Raw genomic sequence first — 17,132 nt, forward strand, 5'->3', positions numbered from 1 at the left:
ATTCCAAGTTGGAAAATTGGGAAAGATCTGTCTAGCCCAAGGTTAGGTAACCTGCTGGCCCTGCCCTTCTCCAGTTATTTTAATGAGCAAAGACAAGCAAGACAGTTGACTTACTTAATCTGCTTTTTCTCTTTGCTAAGGGTGCTGTGGCAGTTAATTATGTCCTCAATAGATACTTCTGCAGTTCAGAGACTTACCATGAAAACATCAGTTTACCTTGTTTTCCCACGCAGATGCACTGGGACACATTTGGCAGTCAGAAATACCCATTTGGAACTATCAACTTTCAACTTTCAACTTTCAATGGATTGCACACTAAGTCCTAACATCCACAAATTTACCTTTACAACAACCTGTAGCACAATCTGATCACATCAAAAGTGCTATGTTGTGCCCCGGTAGCTCACCTAGCAGAGCGCCTGCCTCTTGTACTAAAGCTGAGTCCTTACCGCAGTGGCTCCGCTTCTCTGCTGCACGTCGTCCCCTTTCTCTCTTCCCCCTTTAATATCTCTCCTAAGCTGTCACTATTAGATCCACATTTTAAAGAAAGACAACTGCTACACTGAAAACCTTGTTAAGTGCATCCCTGTACCCATCAAGGAGAACACACAGGCAAACACGTATCACCGTTTCCATGTTGAATTTTTTCTCCATTCTCACACTGAGTCACTTGCAGCCGCTTGATATGTCTTGGTGACATTTAAACTATTAATACACTAATAAGAAACACAGAAAGGCACCGGTAAAACAGGACTACTTCTACAGTGCAAGTTGTACAACAAATATTATTTTTCATGTCACCCTGCTCACAGCCTTTGGTCACCAAGTGCATTTGAAGAGCATTCGACTTCCAGACCAACCGTCACTAATGAACCTCTGAGATGACAATGTTGGATAATGCTTACTTGCCAACAATAATGTAATTGCATTTATATCCTGATAAAAGGTTGCCTAATAAAGACAGTTATGTTCATCTGCAGCAGGGGGCCTGCCGTGAATCTGCTGAGTGAATCGGTGTGTTGCAGGAGGGGAATAATTGGCTGGGGGAGACAGGGAGATCCAATGCAAGCATATTCTGTCCCGACTGCTTGTGCTGCACATACTAATTGGGTGCCTTTCCTTGGCTTGAAGGTAATGAAACTGCCGTTATCATAACAGGCGAAGCAAAGTTCATTATTTATATCCAAATGCAGTGGAGTGTGAGGGCTGGGAGGGGTTTTCTGTGTATGTCCTGCAGCTCCAATCTTTAATTCACATCTTTTATACTGTATAACGCACATTATTGGCCATATTCAGATGAAAAATATCTCTTTATGATGAAAGGATCACACTCATTGATCCATTATTGGTTGCTTTGTTTTGTGCTTTGGAAAACGGAGTAATATTTAAGATTACAGTGCATTCATTTGTCCTGGTGGTGTCTCAGACTCACCCATTTCTTGAAAGAAGTATCCATTCTTGGACATCCCAGAGGGAGGCGCCTCTGCAAGGGAGAGCAAAACAGAGAAAGACAGTAATCACTGAGGTGAAACTAGGCAGTAACAGGCCCTAGAGGGGGCCATTTTCATTTTGAAATGAGATTATTTGTTATTATTTTTACACAGTAATTGTGGGTATGAGAGATGTTAACAAATACAAATATGAGCCATTATCAGACCTTTGCTGGTCATTTAGTGTCTGTGCATTTAAATGGATTTAAGAGCTCACAAAACTGTGATTCATTCACTGACTCATGTGACCAATGTATCTGCTCCCTATTGGCCATCATCACCATTAATGCCACTCACATTATTTGAAATTGCCCTCAAGAAGACACTTATAATCATTTATTTGCTCTAACACTACCAACACAACATGACCATCACTGCCTTCTCAAATAGCTACAAAGCGATTTTGTTGGCTTAGAAATTGACTTGGTTATGGTTACGGAAAGATCTGAACTGAACTGTCGGCCTCAGGTCAAATTCTGCCATTTTGTTGACCCGTCCATCCGCCTCGACCTCCTCCCTTTGTGGCTTTATAACGTCACGGTATTTTCTCTCATGCTCCCAGCTAATCATTTCTGTGGCTGCTGGAGCTCGTTGTTACTGGAACATAAATATCTGTTGTTCTTTGGCATTGGCTGAAGCTATTTTTGTTGTTATTTCTCACACATATGTTGTTCACATATGTTGTTCTGGGTCTTATATGCTCCTACAGCAGACACCAGTAATGTACAGTATGCACAACACAGTTATGATATTCCTCATTAAAATTCCAAGGAGAGATGGAAGATGTAGTTATTCCTCAACTGTCTGTACTGTTTACTGGCAGGTTGTGAAACCTATGAACAATATAATTATTCTTATACGTTCGCTCATTGGGCAAACTCTATTGCCTCTGGAACTCCCTCAACGGCCCCTGGGGGTCCCTGGATCCCAGGTTGAGAACCACTGCTCCGTGCTATATTAGCTACCCTGAGATGTCCATTGTTCAACCTGTTGCTCTGATTGATTTGAACATTTAAATAATGCAAAGCCTTGACACCCTCAAGTGCAAACCTCGACAGAGATTTGTGAATTTGCTAACAGAGACAGAAAATGAGCTGGTAAACAGCGAATGGACTATTTCGACTGTGTAATACAGGTCTGGTAAGTAAAACATTCCCTCCTTGGGGCTATAGTTGTCAAAGACACTCTGAGTAAGAGCGAGCACAAACTGGGCAGTCCTGTAGTTCAACCGGAAATGGGAAAAATGCAAGTGCTTCATTCCTATCATGTTCATTAGGTAAAAGACATGTCAACAGGCTATGGTTATATGCAGTACACTCACATTCATCAGCAAAGGTCTTGACTTCACTCATACATTCAGAGATAATCCATAGAGAGTTTTGCTCCCAGGAAGGAAATCGTTTTGCAATGGTGGGGTGCAGCATTTTTAAAATGGTGGATATCTCATTTTGGAATTAAACTTAATCTGGTGAAGAGCGCCACTACAAATACACAGAGAGGGAATTTAGAGTACGACATTTCAGAGTGTTTGTCACGCGGCCCTGTGGATGCGTGCAGCATGCGGATGGCACAGAAAGACGAGGCAGATATGGAGAGGGGATACTTTGAAGGTTATTGAGACATTGTGGGCTGAAGGGAGGGGGCCGCTGCGCTACCAGACTTCAGTGAGGCTTTTCTTGAGCATTAAGCCAATATGTTTACATATTCATCCTATAACCAAAGATCAACAGCATGCCTCGGGGGGCATTTCCCTGCCTTGACTGCTAAAATCACAGTCATTCCAGACAAAGGGGCACAGACTGGTATACAAAAAACCTATATACCTGTAGAAGCACATACACAAACACTGTCCTCTGAAACTATGCGAAACCTCAAAAGAAAAGGGACGTCAATATACACGATGTCTCCTCCGTCAAGGGTTCTTTGATGTGACAAAGCCTAGAATACAAATGCAATATACAATTTTAATTATACAAAATGTTCCTTCACTCTCGGGGTTTAACGCAGAGAGGAAATAACAACTCAAGAGTAAAAGAACCGGGGAATCATTTATCCCCACAACAATTAGCTTCTTTAATCTACACAAGTAATGATGTAGCTGCTTGGGTCTGTAATAGGTATTTGCATTTTGTACGAAGTCTTTTTCTGTTAAAGCTGCAGTAGTTAACTTATAAAAATGTCTGAGAAAGACAGTTGTCTCAACAATCAACAGCCTTTCTTGGCTCTGACTGGTTGTTTTCGTTCAAGCACGGTGGCTTCTTACAAATGCCATTCGGAGCACAAGGAGGAGCCACAGGAAATTGATTTTTTTCACTCATGATTTGTCTCATGTGCTGTCAAGATACAGTAAACATTTCAGCATATATATTACAAAAAGTCATTTTTATGATAGTCAATTACTGCAGCTTCAAGTGTCCCTCTCTGGCTCTTTGACTCTTGTTTGGACAGTTAATAATAGCTTGATTATTCATGTATTTTTATATCTTGTGTGCAACCCAAATCTTCCCTGTCGACAATTTTAAAGCAACTGTTTGACATTTTAGGGAAAGTGAGCTTAACTTGATTTAGCACAAAGATTGTAACTGAGGGGGAACAGCTAGCTGGGCTCTGTCCAGCACCTCTAAAGCTCACTAATTAACGCTTTAAATCTGATCATCATCATTAATCTGTACAAAAATTCAACTAAAATGACAGGTTAGGGTTTTAAGGTTGAGATTATGTGCCTAACCTTTCTTGGCAGGGAGCAGTGAGGACAAGACTTAAGGAAGTCACTGCTAGCAGCCAAACAGGCACTGAAACTTTGGTACGGATTAAAAAAATTAGATAGAAAGTGGAGATTATTGTTCACACTTGGACAGAGCCAGGCTCAGTCTGTGCACAGTGCTAAGCTACCCATCTCCTGGATCTAGCTTCATATTTAATGGACAAATATGAGAGTGGTATTGATCTTCTCATTTAACTCTTGGCAACAAAGAGAATGTGCACATTTCCAAAAATGTCAAATTAGGCCTTTAAAGGAAAAGGAAGCCATTTTTAATGAATTGAAATAGCTTACCTGATAAATGACATTACATGATTTAGGAGCATAATGTAAAGACCTCTGGAGGGATTAGGAAAGCTTTGTCTAATTACAATTCTTCTATACTGTTTCACTGTTGATTCTACGCTATTGGTTGTAAGATTCAGTTTGTCAAATGCTTTTAAGAAGAAGAGAGAAACAACTCGTCCCTGCCTGAAACTGAACTGAAATGAGATGAAATGGAATATATTGATTTATTAGCCCAATGTGGCGACCTTCAAGACCGTCAGTCTGAGTGGTTACTATAATGGAAAAAGAGTGTGAAATGTCAACCACCTGTGAGTCTCTCACAGGTACATTCTTAATTTTAGCTGAGAATTCTTTACTTGAAGCTTTGTGATATTGTTACACTATAAAGGAACACGCTGTTATTCTTTCTACAAAAAATTAGTACTCCTTACTAAAGCTGAGGGGAAATGCTACCAGGTGAGTTTTCACGTGGAATTATAAGAATGAAAACAAAATATTTTGAGGTTGTAGATCTTTCTGATTTTTGATAAGAGTTACCAGAAGGGAGTTAAACAAACTCCCGTGTGTTTGTTGCCCCCGACCCGGCTTCCTCGACTATCAAAATAAAAGAAATATGAATCAGTTCTTCTCATCTGAGTTGTCGTGTTAACACAAATATTTCTCCTATGAGCATAAAGGATATACAGCAATGCGTAGTGTTATTTTACCTCACCAACAAAATCAGTTCTACTGTCTGTTTAGTCATTTTTATTTGTGCAGCTAAATAAACTAAAGTAATCACTCACAGTTCAGCAGCCTGAGGCCCAGCCACAGTTCTTGCACTATGTGCACTCTAGCCCAATACAACTGTTTTTGCTTTGGCTCGTCTTGACACACACAAACACACTCTGTGCTATAATAAATGTAATAACATAATTATTATTGCTGTTATTATTATGATTATTAAGCCTCTTTCAGACAAGCACTTTTTTAAATAAACTTTAAATCTAACTTTTACACGTCAGTCTCATGTATAAATACGTAGATGAGCGACTTGTACATACTCAATCTAACTTGTTTGGGCCTAGTTTCCATTACACTTCCAATACAACACGGGTCTGAACTGAATGCTTTCCCATTAACGTAAAGGCTGCAGCAGCACAAAGTTAAATAAATTGAGAGATTAAATGCACATCATGTTCTGCTTTATTAAAAGTACTGTAATAAATGTACCACTCAGTTATCATCTCTTATGCATCAGTTTAATAAACCAATAAATACTCAATGAGCCAGTTTTACAGTAAGATGCTGAGGCGATTCTTCTGTAAGATCAGTCAATAATTCTCCTTGCAATATGGAAAAAGTGGTACACAAAACCAACTTGTATAACCACAATAATAAATGAAGCTTGCAACTATTGATTATTTTCACTGTATAGTTACTTTTTCTATTAACTGTTTAGTCCAAGAAATGATAAAATATTGTGAAAGAAATGCCTTTCCAAAAACAAAAGATATTCAGTTTACGTTTGAGAAGCAATGCCCAAAAACTGTTTGGCACTTTTCCTTGAAAAATGACTCCGTCAAAATAGCTGCTGATTATTTTTTGTCTCACATGAAAACTAATGGTTTCTACTCTAACATAAGCATAGCAGCACTCCCGCTTTCTGCTGGCTGAGACTAACATGACCCTCACCGTCCACTGTTCCTATCGTGACCTAAACAAATGAAATCAAAGCAGCTTACTACCATTTGTCGCTTTCTACACAATGTGTGGATATGTTTTTGCCGTAATAAACATCAGCGTTTGCCTGTGTTAGGCCACAAAAAAGAAAACATGAAGACAGAGAGAAAAGTCACGGAGGTCTGAGTTTCTGTAAGATATCAGAACGAGGCAGGAGCCCCGAGGTTCAGGCTACAATATGAAGCGTAAACGTTCTGAAAGGCTTAAGGCATTATTTTTGTTTAAAATAATGCATGACGCAGTTTTATGGCCAGTAAAAAATATTTTTGTCTGGTAAATGATCTTTTTACTTTGGCAGATGAGGCAAACAGTTCATTTTGGATCCTGTTCATGCCAACTGCATGGATGAAATTACAAAATATACAGCACTTCATAGCATGTGACCAAATAGGAATTAAATCAGAGTCGCAACTTAGAGTCTCCTTGGGCATTTTAAAATAGGCCACAGAATTCTAATCTAATGAATTATGAAGTTTATGAAAACATTTATTAGGACAGTCACTGGAGATTCCCTGATGCAGCCGGTTAGAGAACAGTAAACGCTGCTTCTGCCTCTCCCACACCAAAATATTACGGCTGCAACTAATAATCTGTTTTATTACCAAATTCTTTTCACTAAGAAAAGACTTAAACAATAAACTGATTATCAAATGAGTTGCCGATTAATTTATTGTTCATTAATCAATTGATTAATTGGCTGTACTGTAATGATCAGATCCAGATCTGAATAAAACCGTAAAGAAGATATACATAAAAAGTAATTTTTTGCTTTAACAGATGCAATGTTAAATATTGATATAATCCATATTAGAGATATTATTATTTAGTAGTAGCTGTATTAGTAAAACCTAAAACAGAACTGTCAAAAAGTGGGCAAAAATAGTTACATAAAATCAATAAAATAATGTTCAAAGAAATGATTTTAATACACACAGAGATGTCAGAAAATCTTTGAACAAAAGCAACTCTTTCGACATCCTCGAGGGGCTCTTCTATTGGACTGCTCATTTATTTATGTGGCACATCATGCCAGCTTCCTGTGGACGCCGTGCTCCTCTGAACTGCGTCTTAGCCTGAGTGCTGTGATCAGGAGCAGCATCATGAAGATTCATGTGCTCTGCTTTTTATTGAGCTGTTTGGCACTGACAGATGCAGAGACAGATTTAGAAGGATTGGAGGAGACTGCATGTTATCCATGTACTGGCTTTGCCAGATCAATGAAAATACAGCAGGAAAGTTACTCTGTTGTGAGACACCAAGCTTCATTTTATGACCAAATAAAGAGCTCTGTTCTAAATTTAAGTACCCAAATAAGAAACATTAAGTCAAGTGAAGTAAATAAAAGTTTGATTTTCTGGAAGTGTGTAACCTGATATATCCTTTTAACATTTTTGTAGACCATAAACTCCTAAATTAGATTGAATTTTCTTCAGTTAGGACAGATATGTCCAGACTGCATTATGAGTTTCTGTTAATACACTCTGTCTGTGCTATGGGCTGCACACACATGCAGATAATTGTTAGACAGAGCTGATTAAGGACCTTTACATACTTCACGCTCTGATGGTCTTTTAGAGATGGGCTCATTAGCAGTCATGAAGGCAATTCTGTTGTGAAATCCGAAGCAAATTCATTTAAATTGTGTGAATTTCATACCTAAACTACAGCTAAACTGAGAACACTTTTATCGCTGCAGAGACTGTTAACTTTATATTTCTTTGACAAAACAGTTTGAATTTCAGAATCTGTTTATCGATGGATGTTGTGCTTTCTACAACCCTCCAATGAGACATATGCAAATGATCTGATGTGTGGATGGAAAGTTAAAACATTATCATTTTAGAGACTGATGTTAAAGATGAAAGAAGTAGAGACAGCACTTTGTCTTAAAAACACACAAAAGAAGCATATTAACTTGTTTCAATATTGTCAGGGCAATCTAAAAATAACAAAACAAATACAAACAAAAAAACACCCGATTGCTTTGCATTGGAATAAAAGTTGAAATATTTCACACTATTTTTATTTCATAAACGTTCAAAGCCAAAGAAAATGAAGAAAAACTATGAATAAATTAGTCACTGCATGTAGTGTTTTAGCTTTTCATATGTAACAAGGCAATGATGTAGAGTAAATTAAACCCATATAAACCATAGGTGCACCAACAGATAGTTGTGTGTTTGTGTGTGTCTGGTGTTGTTGTGTTTTTTGCTGAATTTGGAAGCAGCCAGTGCCACTCACTGACACTATATTGCCATATTTTGAGAAACAGAAGTCAGATCTGTGCACAAGCCCCAGTTACATCATAGCAGAGGCACGCAATGACATGCAAACCGACACAACTAAAGCATTGTGCTTCAACATTGTCCCTTCTGTGAATAAACTCTGTTTCTGACTCAGTGCGTCAGAACACAGTCTTAGTCAGCCAATGCAATGACGGCGGTTACAGAGTCACTCCAGATGTGATTCCTATTGGCCGTCTTGAAATTTCAAGGGCACGCCATTGCTTTCAGGTCATTGATTTATTTTTCAGGACTGCACGAGTAATTTAAATATTATCACAACCTGACCAAGTGCAATATCCAAATCACAACAAAGCTACAGTTTTGTGATTGAGGTAAAATGTGTGACAATGCTGCTGCCTACTCCAACAAACGTCACATCGTCCTAATTAGAATAATTCTTCTAGTGACGCAAAAATCATCATAATGTGAATCATATTGTAATGTCTGTCAAAATAAACACATTTTACCATATTGTGCAGCCCTAGTTATTGATTGATTGTTTCATGGTATTGACTGCAAAATCCCTCTATAATCTGACCTATTTATGGAAGAGTTTTTTAAATGTTGCAACATCTTTTATTAATGAACACGATGAACAAGAACGTGAGAAACAGAATTGAATAAAAAATGTACAATTGTTTGCAAATTTAGTTGATTGTATGATTCTTTATTTTGCAAATACGCAGCGATGAATAAAATCAAAAATGAATGACTGATCAATTTTGTGGTCCTTCTTTCTTTACCTACATCTGAAGCATCTCCATGTTATTAGAGATGTGGTGACAACCTTGGTGTTAAAACATCAAATAGAAAACATAAAGCCACAGAGGTGTGCATGTTTTTGAGAGAGGAGGCGTCTGAACAACGCAGGAGCCCTAAGAAAAACATGTTTGACTGGTACATTTTCTCACTTTACTTGCCATTAGAAGATCAGCCAGTTAACAACAGTTAATTTTGGACCTTGGAGCTCTATAGACTAGAATCTAGGGTTCAGTCAGTGTATAGAGCTAGATCTATGGCCTAGATGGTTGAAATGTCTGTGCTGATCAAGTGATGAATTAAAGATAACACAGGCGCTATAAATATCCACTGTTGAGAGTATTCTGCTACGTACCAGCAGCTGGCTCCAGTTGGGTGTTCGGTTGCTACTAGCAACCCCTACTGGTACAGATCTATAGCTGTGGCTGCTTCACTGACATTGTTACATCCACCATTTTGTCAGATTTGAGATCAAGAAAATATTGACAGACACCTTTTATTTACTCCCAGATGCCCCCGTTGGAGCATCATCTGTGGTTTCTCTTTTCATAACAGACGTTTTCTGACTGTTAATTTATGATTTAATAGCAGTTGTTGTTTTCCTATGATCAACTTATTGCTTACCAAGCTACTGCTTACTGATAATTCCTGTAGGGATAACTTAAGTATTTTAGTCTTTTTACATTACCTCTGGTGGTCCTTAAGTGTTGGTTTACCAGATGAATTACTGTGCTGCTATACGTTTGAGAATCCTGGTTATTTCTTACTGTACTTATTCTTTTTTTTTTCTATACCTTTGGTGTGACTGTTGTGTGTGCAACCTCATTGTTTTCTGATTTGTAATCATTGAATTGGTTGTCCAGTATTGTTCTCACATTTCTACATCGACTCCTGTAGAAGATTCAAAGGCCGACTGCTGTTTTCTACCTTTATTGGAAATGTGTTTATCTTGCTGCATAGCTGTGCACCCACACACACACACACACACACACACAGTGAGGGCAGACGAGTGCAGTAATGATGCACAACCATGGTGGAAAACCTCGCTGATGCAACCCAATTTGTGGAATAGTGCGATTCATTTTGCTATACTTTTCACTGAAAATGTTTTGGAGCAGGGGTGAGTATTCATATGCAAACAGTAGTGCAAAGGTTGTGTCTACATATGTTTAAGGCTAAATGTGGGTTGTAAATCAGGCTTGTGCACGAGCACAACAGGCTGTATGAATCCAGGGAAAGGAATGAATATACATATTTCTGTCTAACACACTGTTATAGTTGTAAACCTATGAAGAGTTTTAGATATCTGACCTTTAATTATCACAAATAAATACTGACCTGACGACAGCTTTATGCCTCAAATGAATTAAGTGTGCAGGAACAAAGCTAACTTCCTCATGCCTATAATGCACACACACAAAACAGGTTCACTACAAATGAGAAAGATTATGTAAAGAGGAGATTGTCTGTGTTTTAATGTACTTGTGAGGTGAGTTTGGAAAGCCACTCGAGGTTATTTATCCTTCAAAATCAGTTATTGAATCCTCACTCATATCATGATGAAATACATACAAACCGTGGTTAAACAGAAGCGAGTGGCAAGACAGCTCTTGTAGGAAGAGACACTTCGGAAGAACAGCTCATGCAAACAAAGATGTATGATAAGTTTCTGCAGAAAAGAGGAAGCTGTGTTTTTACAAGCAGGAAGTTAGGTCTGGTTAGAATAGCATCTCACATACGTCTCATCACTTTTACTGATCTGCTTTGTGGGTGTGTGTGTGTGGGTGTGAGTCTTTGACTTAGAGTCAGTCCCTTCATCATTGCCCAACGTATACATGAGGGGAATATCTGTCAGTCAGCTGAGTTTATATGTCACAAACCCACAAGCAAGGCAACATCTGCTCTGCTCATCACTTGATGCAGTGTCAGTATATGCACCACGACAAACTCTTTCTTCCTGATAAACCCAAACCTTCGTCTGATACGAGCTATCTGTAAAAAAGATGGCAGACAGCTGCTTGTTGCCTTTGCAGCTATTGTGGTTTTTGCATCAATATGAGGACTAGCAAGTAGCAACACAGCAAGTACCAGCTGTTAGACAAAGACAGACAGCGGGTACAGCAGTGAAAATGTTACCTGAGATGTTCCTGTGATTTCGGTCCCTAGAACCACAAATGTCTCTGTGGGCTATGAATCAAACACCAGCCGACCCTTCCTTCTGCTTTGAATCCCCTTTTTTGATCTTAGTGTTTTAAAAAAAGAGGGGCTTCCCACAGCCCTTAAGAATAAAAAAAAGCATCTGTACAAAGTACATTCAGGGATAGTTTGAGTGATTTGGATGCCCCAGGCAAAGATTGAGATGAAGCCCACGCGGGGTAAAGATTGCCCATGCCTGCATTTAATATGATTTACCACCTCTCTTATCAAGTCACAGAGCGCCATTACAGCTAAACACTGCAGGAAACCCAGCGCTGCCCCTAACTGGCCTGACACAGTCAAATAGAGAACCAAACTGCTGCTTGTTTCAGTAAACAAAGCCAAGTGAGAATCCTCCGTGAAGGGCTGTAAACACTCTCACTCATTTAAAGAAGCTAAGAGGACCAGGAAGAGATTGTAAGCATACACTACGTGCAATTACAACCACAAGTCTCAATTTAAGGAACAGAAACGTGTAGATGGAACTAGTTTTTGCATTTTTTGTGACCACAGGCACAAGTGCAATCCAGGTGCAGTGTGGGAAAATCGAAAAGAGGCTAAAGCATGATGGATATATTTTTAGTATAAGTACAGTATCAGCAGGGTGGAGCTTAAATAATAGCCATCACCTTTAATCCCCTTTAAAAGCAGCAGGCAGTTTAGTAGTTTACAGAGGAGGAAGAAACAAGTATACATCACCAAGTACTAATATGGAGAAATAAAGCTTTGTAGGATGAGGCGGAGGATATTCTACATTTCTGTTACTCTCAAGAAATCCCTTTAAAAGACCAAAACTAACAATGTAGGAGTCTATCTCTTAATACTTTCCAACTTTCACAGTCTGTCTGAGGATGTAAATCTCTAAAACTAAATGTTACTTAAAGAAGAGTACAGTGGATTTGTTGGGAACTATTTTCAGCTGAGTTTCAGGAAAATGTTGAAAAGACTTCTCCATAATTATAAGTAAAACTGTTTTAATGGCACTTAGGACACATCCTGAGAATGCCTGCTCTAATGATAAATTATATTCCCTAAATTGGAAAAATGACACGTACTAAAGCACTTATTTTCCAACATCAAGAGAAATCAATAACGTGATGCATTTTTAAAAGAAGGTACTCATGCTGTTTGACCTTTGTTTAATTTCGCAGTGTGTTGCTTAAAGATGTAATACAACATTCCTGCTGCTGTTTGATGGCTTAAGGTATTTTAATCAACTGAAAGCGAAGGACCTTATACATTCTACAAGCAGTTGTGGATAACTTTATTGGTAAGGATCACTCATTACTCTAACCCAGTACAGACTCTGCCTTAATGGCATTTAAAAAAAACGCGTTTTGATGTGTATTTAAATGCTCCAAGACAACAGGAAGTCAACTTATACGACCCTCGGTATGTATATAAACCAGCCACTTTTGAAAGTGAGCCAACCTTCCTCCCCATGCAGGGTGATCTATTGTGGGGCAGTGCGCTGCAGGTACATGCAAAACAGATGCCACAACCCCCAGGAGGGATAAACCCTGGAATTTAAGGGAAAGGTGAGGCTGAGAAGTGAAGAGGGCAAGAGATTAAAAGGTGCCCCTGCTGAGTTTGTAGGGGAATCTACGAAGGCTGGGCCAGCACCGAGGAGGAGGCCGGGCCTTTTGTTGGCTAATTGTGCCCACAGGCTTTCTTGGCACCCGTCCTCTGTGGAGCTGTGGTCGTTGAGAGCGCCCAGGCGGAGAGGGAATTCCTCCCGATGCTCTGCTCTGGGCTGGTCGGTCTGCTCGTATACACATTTTAAACAGCAGGCCCACATTTGGCCTTTATTTGTCTCTTTATTCCACAGGAATTTTAAAGAACTTCAGTCGGCATGCTAAGTACACGCACATTGTAAATGGCAGTTTACAGTATGTGTTCGCATGGTATTTCCCGAGAGGTGCAGGGGCATACTGGAGCCTAAAGATAGGTGAGAGCACACCTACGCAGTTTGTTTTCGCAGGTCTGAACCATACTGAAGATGTTTACTCTGATGCATTTCTGTATTTCATTAATTCTGCTTGGTTTTTTGGTTCCGTTAGTCACATGGACTTAACATTTTTATTAGACAGACGTCTGGCAGCTTGTCATTGCATGAGGATCCATTTGGAAAGGAGAGGAAGTCAAAACAAAACTGATGGCATTCTCTAAACCACGACCAAAGGATTTATCAACTGAATGAAACATTTATCAGCACATTAATCCGTAATGAAAATGATCAGAACTTGCAGCCCTTCATTAAACCCTCCAGAGGTAAAATAAATTGTTGTAAATGCGTGAAAGTGAGCTTCATGTTTCCGGTTCAATAACAATGAAGACACAAGTTGTTGTCCACCTTAACTCCTTGGGTGGCAGCCAACTACCACTGCTCTACTGCAAGCTCCGAGTGTCTCAGATCATTATCCTATCACTAAGAGAACTCCTAGACTCCTTGTGAAGGAGTGCAAGTGCAGCTGCTTGTATTTGAGATCTTATCCTCTCCATCACCAGGTGAGGGCAAATCCACATGGTGCTGGCCTGGGAGAGCCTCTTGAGGAGCTGCTGGTGAAGGGACTCTTGTATAATCTTGTCCCAGGTAAGCAGCCAAAACTGGATGGATTGATTGCTCAGGTGGGAAAACACCGTGGCGGTCTACGGGGAGTGTTTGTGCAACACGGCAACCGCAGAGGGGCTGTTCAAAGGCAACCACATCAGTGAGGTGTGGTTTCAAGCCAAATCGAGTTTGGGTGATGTAATATGTGAGGAAACATGATTTGGCTTGATTCTTAAACACATCATAACCCCACAAGGTCACGGTCACTTTGGTCCCAGCTCCATCAGAACAAGTCTCTGCTGGTCTCTCATCACACTCACATCCTCACACGTTCACTGCAATTTGCCACTTATTTGTCAGCTCCACCTGCCACTAAAAGCCTCCCTGCACTTTTCTTACTTTTAGTCTATGATGTTAATTCATGCTGAATCTTAAACTACAGCAACTAAAAGCTGAGACAAAGACCGACCAACTCCAGCTTCAGAAGCCAGCACTCAATAAAGCTCTTCAGAGGCGACACATTTACTGTAAATGTGAACCTGCATTTTTAATCCATATTTCAAACTAGAGTTGTCGATATTATACAAAGAAATTACAGTCGACAAAATGTATTTATAAGACACGCTCAAACACATTTAAAGGTCTCACATTCTCTGGATGATCCATATAAACAGAGCCGGCAACAAAAAAAACACTTGCTGGAATGATGCAATTAATTGATTGATTCAGAAAATCAAAACTATTTTGAGAATCAATTAGAGAATCCGCTAAATTGTCAAACATTGTACATTTTCCTGGTTTATGGGACGCTGAACTGATTATCTTTGGTTTGTGGACTGTTTGGACAAAAAAAAAGACACTTCATTTGTGATGGGCACTTTTCAGTATTTTATGACCACTTTAAACTAAATGAATAATCAATTAGTTGAGAAAATAAAATGAAAATAATTATATGCGGCCCTTCTCGCATACTTTATACTACTAACCCGTATTGTATGCTCTTTTTAAGGGATTTTATCATAATTGTCAGTTGTTAACACAAAATCTATAAACGTTCACTTCATTATATAACAACAATATAACATCTATTACAATATATTTTGTTATAGATTATTACTAATAATATGGTGCATTATGTAATAACCAATGGTCTTTTGACAGGGCCCCTAAAAATATGTCACAATGTATTAAAAAGTGTCATTTTCATTTTTTAAACTTATTACAAAATGCGGCAGATTGTTACAAAACGCAGGTATTATTACATAATGAAGTGAGAATGTATTACATTTTGTGGAGTTGTTATATAATGCGCTGTTAATACAATACAATACAGCCACACTGTACTGTATTTGAGAGCTTAGCAGTATTACTTGGAGGTCATCAATATGTTTTACCAATTAGACCATTCCAGTAAACCAAACAAGCCTGTAACGTCCTCCAACCAGGCATCCGAGGTAAACACCACATTATTTGATGGATGCTTTTATCCAAAGAACCTTGAAGTACAATGAGTCACATAGACGGGAAAAATATCTCTTTTTGTCCTTCAGTTTCCTTGAAGCAGATTGGTAGAAATCCTTATTCAAACTCAAGGGTATAATGAACCACATGTTTGCAGCAAGCTGTCCCATGTTTCCATCGAGGCATGCTTACATTGTTAACAAAAGAATGTAGGGACATTGAAGTTTGTAACTCCACATTATGACCAGTGACAAAAAGCAAATTAAAACTCTTAATGTCAAAATATCACAATTAAATGTGACGTCTCCTTCTCCAGGATACATTCTGCTAGCACTAGTTTTCATCACTGACTGTTTCATCCATGACATTTTTTATTTCAGACGCTACACTGATGTTGAAAATGTTCCCTCAGTGTCAGTCATCCTACATTTACATCCACACAAGAGATACTGGTTTCTTTTGTAAATGTTAAAAATTAAAATCTGATTTTGGTTGATTGTTTGTTTGAAGAGCTGCTGGCTCTGCTGCAGACAGCTGTGTCCCTGGGCTGGCGTCTGACGGTGCAGAGCCTTGACCACGAGGCTGGCTATGAGCGAGCTGTCTGGCAAGCAGGTGGACTCTGGCTGGGCTGATGCTGGATGCCAGCGTGAGTGTGTTCACTCAGCCATATGCTGTTGATGTGTGTTCCCATCATATATCAATGCGTATAATTTGTCTGCAAGAGGAGATGAGTTTTAACAGGTGTGTGGTGTTTGTGCACGTATGTATCTGCAAATAATGTCAAAGAACATGACAGAAAGTAGAGTTGCTTCAGGCTGAGGTACGGCAGAGCCCGGGTGTTCAGAGGATGTTAAATCTGACCAAGCCAGTTTAAACAACACCACAAGTGCAACTGCAAGAACTAATGCAAGAACAGTTCATACTGTGACAGGCCTCAACCAAAGAACAAAGATGAATACCTCAGGTGTGCCCGCATTCTAATTCATTCTGAATCATTCCCTAATTGAGAATTTACATTTGTGCAAGGGTTCTGTCCTGCAGCATTTCTCTTTCTTTTTCACTAATGTTCGATCGTCTCTTGGCGTCAGGTCTGTGGACAGAAAAGCTCTGCAGTAATCCTCCGGTCCTTTCACCTGAGAGGGATTGATAGTTATAGTGAGCTGGCTACTGCGAGTTCACAGATGGATCCGGCGCTGTCTGCGGCGTGGCGAGACAAGGCATCGTGACTGAAGGTAGCGCAGGAACATGCTCCAATTTAAACCCCTCCACCCACCGTGCTTCATCCGTTTCTCAACCCCTTTTTTCTCCTCTGTGCTCCCTCCATTTTTTGGTACATTTTCTATTTTTCATATTTTTCCCTCTCATTCTCTTTTCTCTCATCTTCCTTATTTCTGCCTTTCTGTCCTCTCTCAATCTCTAACAGTCACTCACAGGTATGGGATTATACTCAGGTGCTGCAGCAGGGATGCTCTGCTGTGTGTGTGTGTGTGTTGTGTTGCTGTGTGTGTGTGTGTGTGTGTGTGTTGTAAGTGAGCAAGCAGGCAAGTGGACTAAGCTAGAGAGGAGTGAAGGTGGTTGTTCCCACTACACACACACAGCACCACACACCCAACACACAC

General features: G+C 39.5%; 1 protein-coding gene across 1 annotated transcript in view; it reads right to left on the reverse strand.

Moving 5' to 3' along the window:
- LOC118337049 (sodium bicarbonate transporter-like protein 11) overlaps positions 1-17,132 on the reverse strand; it is a 92,701-nt gene that overhangs the window by 46,465 nt on the left and 29,104 nt on the right. Inside the window, exon 2 of the mRNA XM_035673865.1 lies at positions 1,433-1,483. Coding sequence (XP_035529758.1) covers positions 1,433-1,483 — 51 coding nt within the window. The remainder of the gene's footprint in view (positions 1-1,432; positions 1,484-17,132) is intronic.

Source organism: Morone saxatilis, unplaced genomic scaffold (assembly GCF_004916995.1).
Source record: "Morone saxatilis isolate NCDOM2014 unplaced genomic scaffold, NCSU_SB_2.0 Contig3, whole genome shotgun sequence".
In the NCBI taxonomy this organism is placed as follows: Eukaryota; Metazoa; Chordata; class Actinopteri; family Moronidae; genus Morone; species Morone saxatilis.